This window comes from Falco cherrug, chromosome Z (assembly GCF_023634085.1).
Source record: "Falco cherrug isolate bFalChe1 chromosome Z, bFalChe1.pri, whole genome shotgun sequence".
Taxonomy (NCBI): Eukaryota; Metazoa; Chordata; class Aves; order Falconiformes; family Falconidae; genus Falco; species Falco cherrug.
In genome coordinates, this window is record NC_073720.1 from 24354911 (window position 1) to 24369274 (window position 14364).

Consider the following 14364-nt stretch of genomic DNA (forward strand, 5'->3'; position numbering starts at 1 on the left):
GGCGGGGGGGGCGGGGCCGCCGCCGGGCGGGGGGAGGCCGAGGCTCCCGCGGTGCGACCCCTGCGCGGCGCGAATGGTCGCTGCCGGGGCGGGGCGGCGCCCTGCGGAGCAGCCGCACGGTAAAGTTGCCGCGGGTCGGGGTGCGGGGCCGAGCCGCCGCCTCCGCCCTGCCCCGCCTCGCCCCGCGGGCCCGCCCGCCGGCGCCGCTCCGCGCTCGGCCGCCTCAGAGCGCCCGGGGACGCTGCCCTGCCCGCCTCGCGCCATGGCACTCCGCGTTTAGGGTCTGGCGCGCAGGGAGATGGATATGTCGGACCCAAATTTCTGGACGGTCCTTTCCAACTTCACGCTGCCCCACCTGAGAGGCGGCAGCCGCCTCCGCCGGACGCAGAGGTAGGGCGGGGGGCGGGGGCGGTGGGTCCCTCCCGCTGCCAGGTGCGCGGCGCCGGCTGGGGCCGGTCCCCGGGCGGGCGACAGAGGCGGCGGCGGCGGCGCGGCCGGGAAGGGCGGCGGGACGCGGCCTCTGGGCTCTCCCGGTGCCGAACGGCGGAGCCGCCGGGCTGCCCCTGCCAGGCCGCCGGGGTGCTGCTGGCCCCGCGCCGCTCCCGCCGGACTGCGTGTCGCTCTGCCGCCTTTCATGAGATGTTTTGTTTTTTTCCTGCCTTCTTCTCCCCCACCCCACCCCCTCTTTTTTTTCTTTTTTTTTTTTTTTTTTTTTTTTTTTAACTTGAAGACACAGCTTCCTCTCAAATATTTGACCTTTTGTCGGGAGCAGATATACTTTATATGGACAACTTAAGATAGCCTGCTTTGTTCAGCGTTCTTAAAGAGACAGGTTTGTATAACTACTCACAGGCAGGCTCGCAGACATCTGGTAATATAGGAGCGACCCCCCTTTGTATTTCTGTAGCGTTTTCATTATTGTCAGCAGGAAAAAAAAAAAGGTTTGGGAATAGTAAATACTGAGTAAAAGTAAAAAAAAAAAAAAAACCAAAACAAAACCAAAAACCAAAGAAACAACCAACAGTGGGCAATAGTCTGACAAGCCTTGACATCTTGATTGTTTTTAGTGCTGTGGTGTCCTTTACAGTAAAGTATATAGTTCTGTCACAAGGAGTAGCAAAAGTTTATAGAAGTTTGTAACTTTGTTCACTAGTACCCCGTATGCCATTTTGAGATGTACCAGTTGTGGTGTTAAATTATGACATACTTCTGACTGTGAAAGTGAGTACCTAGAGGAATAGCTTACATATTATCTTCGGAGAATGTGTGTGATATGTTTCTTCTGCTGGCTGAAAAGCTGGCACAAAGCAAGCAGGATAGAGGCTTAGCAGGCCTCCTAGGGCCTTTCCTAAGCCTTAAGCATTTACGTACTGGTATTCTTCAAAAAGAAAAAAATCTGTCTACTGAATGGCAGCAAGTTAAAATAGGAAAATCAAGTGGCCTATTTCACATCAATGCAAAACTCTTCTTTCAGTGTATATTGATTCTTTATGTGTGTAACTTGGGGTAGGTGTAAGTAAGTGCTGAGTTATTTAAAATAATTATTATCCCTCTCTTGTAAATACATTATTATTTTTTTTACGTAGCATCAACTGAGTGTCCAGATAGGCCATATGTATTTTTCTGCTGCAAATTTATCTGTGTTTAAAGAGGGGGAATGTGCTGAGGCTTTTTGAAACAGTCTTCATTTTTCTTATTCAAGTAGGATTGCACCTATGTGAAGACCTAGAAATACCTTTTATAAAGTGTATGGCTGCATGGCAGGTTGAGGAGAGAGACTTGGTAGACTTCACAAGAAGCATGCATACTACTTTTTGTTTGCGGGGGTTTTTTTAGTATTCGGATGCCTTCCTGCTTTTCAAATGCATTGAATACTGGCTTTCTTGAAATATTTGAAAGAATTTTTAAAGCAGTGTTGAATACTGTCTCCGCACGTCACATACATGGTGTATCAGTGAATAGTATATGCAGTTACATTTTATTTGTTACAGGGATACTCAATATTTAGTGCCTTCTCCGTAGCAAAATCAGTATGTCGCAGCGCTGTGAAACTAAAAAGCCAGCAGTGCAGTTTCAAGGCCGCTTACTCTTTAATGGACTTAGAATACCCTCCCTTCTCAGGCTGGTTCTCTCATCTGGATGGGGAAGCTCAGCATCTGCTGTGTTGCTCTCTCCAGGGGAAGGCTGGCTGACCCATTTGTTCAGTTTTCTTAAAAATGGACCTGTCCCTTGCACCCCTATATTGTTAGTGGTGAAACAGTCAAGAGGAAATAAAAACAATCTGCTGCAGAAATGGGCTTGGGTTAATTAAGGTACCAGCTGGGTCTGCACGTTCTGAGCTCTGTGTCCTCTGGACTGGCTTCACAGACTCACAGTCAGCTGTAGGCTCAACTATTGCATAAAAAACCTGGAAGGATAGCTGAAGGATGTCTTTTCTAAAAAGAGTGCTGGTGGGTAGTGGTAGCCATTGATTTTTTGTATAGCTTTCCAGCATTTTAGAGGACCAAAGGGTAGGCTATGAGTAGCCTCAAAGGGAGTCTAGTTCCTGTGATCTGAATTTCCTGGCTGTGCTTAAGTGAAAGTTTGCATCCATGGATTCAAGAGGGTTTTTTTTCTTAATAGTAACACTGCCTATGAAACGGTTGTCTAGCTAATGGCAAGTCTTGGTGCTTCGTGAAAGGTTTACAAGGGACGTTCATTGTTCTTTCTGGTTGTATCAGCAGTTGTATTTGGGACTCCTTGCCAATGTGAGGACATTGATTTTATGTTTTGGTTGTGCATTTTTGCCTCCTAAGTATGTTCCTTTTGCCTGTTCAATTGCTTCTACCTATACTACCACGTTTCTTGTGGCCTGCTAGGCCCTATCCTTCCTGTGAGTGCTATCCTGTTTTCTTGACACTTGGGATAATAGAATTGTCTGCTAATACAAAGAATTATCTTTGTACAGATTTAGTTGATATAGGCATTTATTTCTGTTAGAGGTTCTTAGTAGTGAAAGAATGAAAAGGTAGTCTATTCTCCTTCAGGTTGCAGCATTAAACCTGGCACTAAGACTTAAAATTTAGTTTGTGGTCTTACTTGCTGACTGAGGTCTTTCATTACAGCTTTCTTACTTCTGTTTTCCGACAGTAGTCTCTAGCAGAATTTCAATTGCAGCAGCTCTTTCTGAAAGTGATATGTGAACAAGAAATATCCCAGCCTGACTTTCAAGTCATGGAGTGGGTTTTCAGGACTGGTGGGTAGAAAAATTCTGTTAAACTATAAATTGGAGGCATTTGGTATTCAAATCAAATGACATGTATTACACCGTGTCCTTTTACAAAGAAAAAACTTGTACCACCATGTGTTAATTTCTTTTTCTATTCTGTAGGTGTGTGGACCCTTCATAATACCAACTTGTAGGTTCCTGCCTAAAATGGCATCATCTGGAGTAGAAAACTCTGTGTGTGTGTGTGTGAGATAGGGTCTCTGTGCGTACATGTATTTATGTAGTTTGGTGTGTAGATTTACATATGTATAGATGTGCACATACTTTCTTCATATGGAAAAATCACAAAGTACTTTCTGCTTCATTCTGTGCTATGTATTAAGTTTCCTGCTGCCACTTTTCTGTCTCTGTTCTTCTCTGTTTATCTTTTACAAAACCAACAAGCCAGTGATTCTTTTTTTGGGGGGTGAAGGGGGTGGAGGGATGAGTGGTGGTGGGAGGTGGTGGCTGCGGTGATGGTTTTCTCTTGCTGCTTGGAGGTAGTTGCACTGGAACAGTGTTACTACAGTTGTTCTTCCTTGAGTCAGAGTGGTTGGGTTTCTTTTTTTTCCGAAGGCACAGAATTAGTGAATGCTTGCCCAATTGCTTCTCAGCCAAAGCAGACTCCTAGATTTGCATTGAAACTTCATGTTATTTGTGTACAGTCACTGAAGTGATATTGAGACTTTCCTGATAGGGAGATCAAAATATTCATCAATCATCAAGTAATAGTTTCATACATTTTAACAGTTCATAATCGTTTCTGAAATGTTAAAAAGAAGGAAAATTATAACTTTTACTGGAAGCTCAGATAATGGAGTTGTCAAACTATGTTATATTTTACTAGTTTCGGGTCAGCATACTTCCTGGAAAATACTGAGCAGTCTTTCTGAACTTGCCTGAGCCAATAGTTTGAGTGAATGCAGTGATTTTAAAGTTATGATATAAACTGTCACTGTTGGTTCTTGTATTGATAATGGTTTTTTCCTTTGTCAACACAGAAATGTGTAAGTATACTATAAATGGATTGTTTTATTTAATAATATTCATTAAAAGTGGTCCTGTTGGTGACATAAGAAAACCCAAGCATGCTTATTAAGACAGAAGCAGCCACAGAAATTAAGTGTAATCATGTTGATGCCAGCTGAATCTGCCTCTGCTCCAACTTGAGTTATTTTACTTTTGTTAGGTAGCAGTAAATGTCAGCTAAAAGTTTAAAAAGGATTGCTTTTTGCTGTATTTATGTTGTTAATATATGCTTTGGAGTGTGGTGATTTGAAGAGCTTTGCGTCCTTACTTTGAACCATCTTCATTCATCTTAATTCGTACATGCAAGAAAGAGGGAGCTATTATCCTCATAGATATTGAGTAAGTTTAGAGAAGTTTGTTACCCTAAAACTGGGGGGAGTAAGAAATACATCCGTGTAGGCTTATCTCTGCTTTCAGAACACATTGTCATTGAATGTTTTGTTAGAAGTTAATCTGTTGGACTAATGATACTACTGCTTTCTGTGCTATATAGTGAAGTGTTAATATATCTTGATACTTATATTTCCCTTTATTGACAGTAAGGGCTGTGTGTTAGGGGTATGGTCCTTGCAGTCTCACTGTCAAAGTGAACGTGCTGGTTTTATGCTGGTTGATTCACTTGGCTAATCTTTTTGTTCAAGCAATTAATGTATTTCAAGTTCTGCTCACAATCTGAATGTTGGCAACAACAGTTTTTCTCCAATGAGCCATCATTGTTTCGTAGCTTCAGCCAGACTGGTGAGGATTCATCTGGTCATATTCCTGTTCTTTGCTTAGTTCTTGCTCTGGAAAGAATCCCATTTTGTTAGAATCAAGTTGAGATCTTCAGGATTTGACTAAAGGATCTTACTGTAGAAAACTTGAGGAAAGCTGAAATAAGAGAAAAAATAAAAAAGAAGTGTAGGAAAGCACTGGAATGTGCTGAAAGAAGCTGTAAATTTTTTATTTTTATTTTTTCCAACCACTGTGGTTAGTCTGATGTTACACAGTAGGAGACAGTCTTTGTCTTCCTTACTCGGGGAATCAAAAGGACAGTAGTCCAGATGTCCCTTCATGAGCAGTGGTTGTTGGGACACGTCATATGATGGGGGCACATTACACAGATTCAGTCCTTGTAGTCCATTGAATTTGGCTTACATCTGCTATTGATGTTCTACAGAGCTATTACAGTTCTTGCTGTATTAAAAGTGGGCTGGTCCTTCTCAAATGTAATTTTTAAGCACACAGGAGCTCACTCATGCAGTGGTTAATAGTTGCCTCTTCTGCTGCACCTTCTGCCAGAGAGCTTCAGACTTCTGGCAGCTACTAAGCTATGCACCTACTTGTGTGGCTGCACGTACTGATTGATGGGCCTCTGGTAGTTCTTTGTCAAAGCTGAAAATGGTGGTCAGATAAATGGATTTCAGGGTATGTTCCCTGTGAATTTGTTAGGCCTATCAGTGTGCATGGCTTACCAAGTAGGAAACATGAGTGGTAATGATTTCTAGAGAAATGAAATCTTTCAATATTCTGAGCCACTGTGTTTAGAATATGAAGATACTGCTAGCTGATTTAGGTTGAACATTTTTAACAAAGCTCATTAAACTTGTTACACTAATAATGGTGTAAAACTGTTCAGTGTGTTCTTCTGTGCATATTGCCACATTATCTGTAGGCTGTGGAGCTGGATCAGAATGTCATGTTACATGTCGTTAGAAAAGGTTTAGTAGGAGGTAGATTTGTTGGAAGGAATGCTGCACTGGCACCAGGACAGATGCGTATGTGCTGTACTCTATTTCCCAAACTGAGGAAAAACAGAAAGTTCACTTATCTTTGATTCAGCCTTATTCAGCAGGTACGTTGCATTCAGTGATGGCTCCTGGATTTTCTCTTGAGAACATTTCAGAGGATTTTTGTCTCTGAACCTTTGCAGATTTAGTAACTGCAATAATTGTGTTTAGTAACTGCAAAAATTGTTAAATTTTAAAGCCCCCCACAAAAATATATAGTATTAATACATAAAATTGTGTCGAGGCATAATATGCAAGTGTCTTATATTGGACTCTGAATTTCATCTCGTGTGGGAGTCTACTGCATAACACCGTGCATGGTTACTTGACTTAATTTTTCATGTGACTTAAATGTACAGTGGAGAGACGTTTAAGGAAATCACACTTAATATACTTTGTGACATTTTTCTATTCATTTCTAAGACAACATACTACTTAGCAGTAATGTTTCAGTACTTTTTTGTAGCAGTGCATATTCTGTATACTTGATACGTATTAGTTAGATCGGCTTCAGTAGACTCTTCCACCTGAATAAAGCTGAGATTTAAAAAAAAACCAAAACAAACACCACTTCTAGCACAACCTTAAAATCTCATGATAGGTCAATTTTATGGTTTTATTTAAAATGGTCAAACTAAATCGAATGGTAGTGAACTAAGAAAATCCTACTGGCAGAGCTCCCAGTAAATATAAACGTATCTCAGAAGTACTGTACACTGGAACAATTCCCAGATTGATCTACCAAACAGAGAGACTTCAGAGCCACAAACTGCGTGTTACTGGTATTCCTGCCACTGACAGATGAGTACAAAAATATTGGGGTCTTGCCAGAATAAATATATTGACTTTTACAGCCTTTCTTTCAATTAGCAATGGTCTTCCCTAAATAATTGTTCAGGGATAAGGAAAACCGTCATGCTCTATTGTTCTTGAAAGTTTGTAATTATTATTGTAAGTAGAATCTGTTATTCCCATGAAATAACTGCCATGTTGGGATTGGTGATTAGAAAGTAAAAACTGCTGCAATTTTCTTATCTTACCTGTTCCTTCTTCTGCATATGCAGAAGTTACATAGATGTTCCAGCATGTAATGGCCTGCTTTTGATCTCTATCATTTGGCTTTAACCTAGATTTACAATTGTATATTAAAGAAAAATTCTTTAAAAATTATCCACTAGTAGACCCCTGCTGTGCCCCTGACACAAAAAAAAAAAATGAGGCACTGCTTACTGGTAGAAGAATTGCTGTTTATATGTGATCAGTGTCTTGTGTTTTCTAACTAGACTGGTTTAAAACTTCCATCCACTAGTTATGAACGTCATAAATTACAGGGAAATAAAGGGTACACATACTCAGTTTTATTAATAATAATAAAAAAAATCAGTTTAAGTGTTTACATGCAAGCAGTTTTAAAAGTCTGTGTTAATGGTGGGTAGACTAAGGTAGTCCTGTGTAAAGTCAAGGATGTTGATTATTGAAGAAATACCATTCCTAATGCTGCCTGATTTGCTGAAATAAATGTGAAGTGTCACACATTGAAATAATTTAGTGTAATGAAGATGTATATAACCTCATTCCTCTTTGTGCTTGATTATATTATTGCAGAGTTTAAAAAAAACATTATTTCTCTCAAGGCAGTAAGATTGTTTTAAAACAAGCTGTGTTTCTTTTGTATGTGTCAATGAGGGAATACATCAGTCTGAATATTCTTTTGTGGGTCTTACAAAATCCCTATTTTTTGTTTTCAGAGGACTTGCATGAATGTAAACTTACCTGATGCAAGGTTGGAGAGGAAATGTTACCAATATTTTTGTTTATTTTCATATGTATCGGTACATACGTATACACCTTTACAGAAGGTAAATAAATCCACACACATAATGGTGCACAGGCATTTGTGTACATTAATACTCAAGCAGTAGCTGTAAAATAATACTTGAGAAGCTGAGTGAGATTGATACTATGAGGTCAGCTCAACAATCAGAAAAACTGAATTTTCTTATTTGTGCTTTATCAAAGGCATATCTAGGCATAAGTAGGATAGACACTTTTCCATCTGCAAGGGTATTTATGGCGTTCATATTGTGCATGTCTACTACAGCTTTCAAAAATTCCCAAAGTGCAGCCATTTAGAATGTGATTTCTGGGAAATGTGGCTTGTCTTCCCAAATTGATTAATTTAAATATTTTAAATATTTTTTTATTATTTAAAATAAATCTCAGCTCTCTTCTGTCACTGGAAAGAGCTGGTTTATTTCTTTGGATTTTTTGCATATGACTAATTCAAACTAGTATAGCATTTACATTGTGAAATCCCATGATCTCTCTCTCACTTTACCCCCCTTGAGAAATAGAGGAAGGATTCATTTTATAATAATAATCCTGATAAATTAAAAATTACTTTGTTTGAATGCTGGTACTTGTTATCTGTAATTTTTTTTAAGTAGCACTCAAGATATCCGTAACTGAATCAGTTGTGGAGGATAGACTTTTATTTTCCCCAGCTGTTTTCCTGCATGCATTCAGCAACACTGTGTAGTCAGTCTTCCCTCTCTGGGCTGCTGGGCCCCTGTCCTGTATGACATTTGGCACAGGCTTCTGAACAGAATCCTATTTCTCACACAAGATAACCTGCACATGTGGAACCACTTGCAGTGCCTTTTTGATTGACCCTTTGCCTTTTTTCATGTGTACCTGAGAAGAAGTTGTATAAACTTTCATACACAAGCATATATATAAAATACAGATAAATAAATAGTTACTTACTGAAGTTCTTCATCAGAGATGGATTTCTGTAAGAAGCCTATAATTTTTGTTTTAAATACATTTAAATATCATGGGTTTATGCATCAGTTTTAAGTCCTGAAGTTATTATAGGGAAGATGGGAAATATAGGGAAGATGGGTACTGTAGTTTGAACTAGCTGGCTTTCCTTTGGTGAAGCTTACTCACTATACTCAGATTTTAATTTAAATTCTTATTCTTAAAATTATCTTTGGGCAACTGGTATTATCAACTTCTTGGATGAGCTGCTGGAATTCTCTGGAAAGGTATTCCTACATAAAAGTATGCAGAAACTTCAGAAGTAGAACACAAAAGTAGTTCTAAGAGTAGCATATTTTCTATGTATGTACTTTGATTCTGAAATCTCTCCTCTTCAAGCCCAAACCAAACTATTAATGGAACTTGAGGACTTCCTGTGCCTGATGGACACACAGAGGGCTCTGTAACTGGGAGGCAGGACCTTCTTCCAGCCAAGACATTGTGGCATTCTTGCTAAATATCCCAAAGATGGCATTGCAGTGGCTGCAAGAAGCATCTCTTGCACTCTGGATAGCTGAAGAAAAGTGAGGGAAAGTGACTTCAGAGGGGGTTTGGAGAGCGAATGGAGTATGACAGATTAACATTATGCCAGGAGGTTTGTAGTGCTGTGATGTAGTGCTTAGTAGGAGGACGTGGAAACACAGAAAACGGAGCTTCCCTGGTTCTTTTCTTGACAGAATTATTTGTTGGAGATTCCAAAACCAGATATGTGTCATTTAATTTAACATCAATGGGTGTAGCAATCTGGAGTGAAATTGTGCCTTCAGTCATGGATGTTTCCTGTTGATTACAGTCTATGCTGACTGAGAGAAGGCAAAAATCTTTATCAGAACTTTTAGCTGATAAATATATCTTTACAGATTTAATGTAGTTCAAACATAAACATAATAATGCAGTCCTTGATGAAACAGAAGCTAGTTACTGACAATAGGAATAAATCAGACTTCTGTTTCTACCAACAAATGCCTTGGTGTTTACCAGAATTCGTTGTCAGGACCGTTTTCATGATGTAAATAAAAACACAGCTTTTTTTATTGCCTTTTATGGAAACTGGAAGGAGGATGCTTGAATGTTAACTCATTCATCTGACAGTGCTGTTCAGTAAGAAGTCATAATTAACTAATATCCTTTGTGATAATACTGTTAACCGTCTTGGAGTTAACTAATAAGAAGTAGATTGTGTACATTTGTTTTACAGATTTGCTTTTTTGGTGAGTCTGGGCCTGTCTAGCTTGTTCGTACGCATGGGTATGTCAAGGGAATTTCCGTAAGTGTTGTAATAGTAGAAGCAAAGGCAGTCAGACAAGTCCAATATGCTCTATTCACCTTGTCTATGAACACCCCGTGCAAAAGGATGATTATGTCAGTTCACTGTACCATCAAGTCTTACCAGAACATCTACCTTTTGCTTTGCCCATATAATGGACAAAGAAAATCTGTAACACGTTTTGTAAGTCAGCTTGGTTTTTTGTGTGGGTTTTTTGTTTTGTTTTGTTGTTTTTGTGTTTGGTTTTTTTTCCTTACCTGAGGCTTGGTGATTTGGCTTCTTCCCTGGCCCTTCTGCTGTGTTTTGTTGATTGAACTCTTGTGTTTGGAGGCATCTGCTCCCCATCTGTGACTGATGACTAATGAAAGAGCATGAGTTCTATTGGGAAATATACTTAAATCTAGTTTCTTCCTTCCTGCTTGATTGTGTCTTGTATGTGTTCGTCTGTCTTGCCAAACATCAAAATATTATCATCTTTTGCAAGACTCTGATTTCTATTGGTGGAAAAAAATCAAAAAATTAAACTACTTCTTGTTTTTCAAATTTGAGAATTTTCCTCACATTTTTTTCGAATGTGTGTTCCTCAAATCTTAGAGCAGCAGACTTTTTTTTTTTCCCCCCCTCTCTGTACAGGAAATGTTTCAAAGGAAATACAAAACATACTACAGTATATGAATTTACTAGGTTATTTTATTAAATATGCAAATTGTTTGTGTAGGTCAGACCTAACCATTTAACATTATCTAGAAATTAATACCTTTCAACCATCATGTGTTTCCTTCTTCTGATTCATAAATTATAAGGCAAGAAGAAACCAGTAGGATCACCTACTCTTGACAGTCCACGGGCATCAACACATAGAGTAATAGTGTTAGCGATTTAGCAGTTTGGCCTTCCCAGTGAAGGTAATGTGTTTGTTTAATCATTGACAAATCTGAGAAAATCTTGAAAGGTTTGTCACTGCTCTAGCCAGCTTTCTTTAGATTCTTCTTGTTCCTTAAGTGAGCTGTGTTTAACCACTACTAATTTATTGCTGATGCTATTGTCTTTTGCACTAACTTTAGTAATGCCCTCAGAGACATTGGGCCAGTCTTTTTATAAACATAAAAATGTTCCGTATGTTCTTGGGGACTGTGACTGCCTAAATCCAGTCCAAGGGTCAACAGATGGTCATTAGTAGAGGGAAACAGGCTGAAGAGAGGTCCAAAGGACTGTCTGCATTTTCTGCTTCTCTGCATGGAGAAAAGAATCTTCCCTTCAGGTCACACCGAGGGAACAGTAAGTTGCTTTCTAAAAGGCACCTGCCCCAGAAAGGTAGCCTATGGGCCAGCAGCACAGTGTGGCTTCTGTCCATGGAAGCAATTGGCTCAGATCCCTGTGAGAGCGTTGGGTGGCTCTGTGTGCGTAAGCACATGAATGGGGGAGTTTTGTGCTGCCTTTCTCTCTTGGGTGGGCCAGACTGTCTGAAAAGGTGGAAATATATGGGAATTTTATGAAGGAACACATCCTGCTGTGGTGCTGGTGGAAGACTGTGGTGCGGTGGGAGGCAATAGTGTCCCATTGTAGACTCTTAAGAAGTGATCCGTAGAGCTATTCTCAGGCTTCATCCTGTAGGTAAATAGTTGGATCATTCCAAATCGTGGTATAGAAATTTGTCCTGCAGTACAGACAATCGGAACACTCGGGTCCAGGAGCCAGAACATTGTATGTGGCAGGATCACCCAGTGCATAGTAGAAATCCAGCACCCTAATGAAATCAGACATTTTCTACATCGTTTTGGAACATAGTTTTAATACGGGGTAGATATGCATGTAGAGTATTAGAATATCTGCCAAGATTTAGTTGATTGAAGTTACATTTTAAGCGTTATTCTTTTTTTTATACAAAGTTGTTGCTATTCTGATAAAAAATATGCATATTAATTATGCATGTAAAAAGATACGAAATTATGAAAGTCAGCATAATTACCCTATGTTATGGGAAAAAGCTCATAGGAAAAAAAATAAAAATCTGTCGTTATGGATATTGCTAATACCAGAGGAGAGATTTGAGGTTTATAACTGGCTTGGTGTTCTGTGTTAACACAGTGGCCTCTTTGGAGGCACGGTAGCCCTGCACATAATGCTGCACAACCAAAAGCCAGGGTGGAGACACAGTTTTCATTCTAGCTTTCATATACATTTACAGATATTTCACCTGAACAGTTTGTACTGTCAAAACCACTTTTCTGATAGATACCAAGATCTGTAAACATAAAACTCAAACCATGAGTGGATGACTTCACTTACCACTAGACAATAGCCATCCTGAGGGCAAAGGCAGCAAATATTATCAGCACAACTGTTCAAGATAAGTGAAGGCAAGTATAGAACTTCCACTTCAAGTCCAAGTAGAAGTCTTCAGTAGTTAAAATACAGTTCTTTATAATATGATTTGGAAGGAATGTGGTGCTTTATGTTCCTAGAAGTATGCAGTGTCAGATTTTGTGTTTGAGGCATTTGTTTTTTAATTATCATTATTTTATGAGAACAATTCCCATTAATCTATTGACTTCTGCTTTTATTAGGCACTAGATTCTTACATATCCTGTCAAAAGTCAGGGCTATAGTTCCCTCATAAAAATCTTCCAGAACAAGGGGAACTGCTGTGGAAAGTAAATTTGCTTCTGGCTTTGTGACTTGTCTATGACAGGACTGAAGTGAATTTTGGACCAGTCTCACCTTTTTTTTTTTTTTTCCCCCTCTTCTCTCTTGAATCCTTTGATAGTGGTGTTCACAGGGCATAAGACATCTTCCAAACAAAAGTGAAGACTGCAGAAACGGTGATTTTATCCTTTCTGCACATCACTTCTTCAGGCATACTTCTGCTGTGATGCAAATAGAAACCTTAAATTAGCTAATGGGCTAATGGGCCGGATGAGTAGTGAGGTGATTACTCTTCCTGATGGCCAAAAATTGTAGCACACCCTTTTCTGTCACATTACTTCATCCACAACCTATTCTAACCTGTTGGAGATGTTTGTCTCATCTGTGTGTTATGCCTGGTTTTTTGGACTGTGTAAGCTCTATCCAACAGAGGCTGTCATTTGTTGTGTTTGTATGATGTCTAGAACAATGGGGACTCATAGCACTGTTGCATATGTGAGGAGTAATGCTTCTCACCACTGAGCTCTTTTGCATGTTGGACCAAGTCGTTTTGTTCTTGAGAGTAGAAAATGCAGTTTTCTCATTTGTGATGGATCTTCCTTCAAAATAGCTTTCCTTTAGAAGTCTTGGAACAAAGCTAACCTACTCCAGTTTTCCAGAATTTCTGCAAATTGACTCCATTGCAGCCTAAAGGAGGAGGGTTACAGTCTGAAATTATTGTACAATTTTGAACAGCAACAAAAAAATCCAGTCATTAGTTAATTTTAAATAAAATCTAGAGTAAGAACATGTAAAATAAATCATCATTTATTCCAAAGACTTTTTCAACTGAAAAGCACCATTGTATTTACCTGTAGTGGCATAGTTGTTCTTTTTGGCTGGGAGGAGTACCACATGGCTGTAGGGACATACATAGTAGTACCTACAATTTTGTGTTTTCATGTGTCCTTCTAGAATAAAAATGATATGTAGAAAACAAAACCTGTGGATTATTTTTTCATACTTGCTGCGTTTTAATATTGGAATAGAAAATACGCAACAGCGTTAATGTGCTTGGTGAATTAGCATTTCCCAAGATTTTCAAGCAAGTGCCTAATGTATAATGTAGGATTTATTTAAATTGATATTTTTTTTTTTTTAAGTTAGTTGGAAGGCACCTTACTCTAAGGCAGTAGTTTTGCTTAAGGCTTATTGGATTTTTTTCCTTCCCTTCTCCCAGCATACTGAATTTATAAAATTATAACATTGAACTATGCTGGGTACTTCTTCTATTGAAAATATTTGTATGTATCCTGAGAGTATGATTTAGTTGCTTGAACATGAAAATCTGACTTCTAACTTGTACTGTGGCCACACACTGTCTGTTTGCCTCAACAAAATCAGTGAACTTCCATGCTTCTCTTTGTATACTCAGTGGTGATAACCTTCTGAAGAGGTTATCAGTATAATTTACCTACTTTTTATACTTGGCCTGTGACTTGATAAGAATTTGAGTTGTTAAACTGGATATTTGTGTATTGCTAAATTTAATCTCAAAACATCCTCATTGCACTTTATTGTTAGGAATCATAAATTGGCTTGAA

The 14364-nt window shown here is 39.2% G+C and overlaps 1 protein-coding gene across 5 annotated transcripts in view; it reads left to right on the forward strand.

Moving 5' to 3' along the window:
- The window catches only part of MAST4 (microtubule associated serine/threonine kinase family member 4), a 274356-nt gene that overhangs the window by 169197 nt on the left and 90795 nt on the right, over positions 1-14364 (forward strand). Inside the window, exon 1 of one of the 5 annotated variants that reach the window (XM_055699404.1) lies at positions 187-390. The exons of the other annotated variants lie outside the window; for them this stretch is intronic. Coding sequence (XP_055555379.1) covers positions 299-390 — 92 coding nt within the window. The 5' untranslated portion in view covers positions 187-298. Of the gene's footprint in view, positions 1-186; positions 391-14364 lie in introns of those variants that run through there. 5 annotated transcript variants of the gene reach the window in all.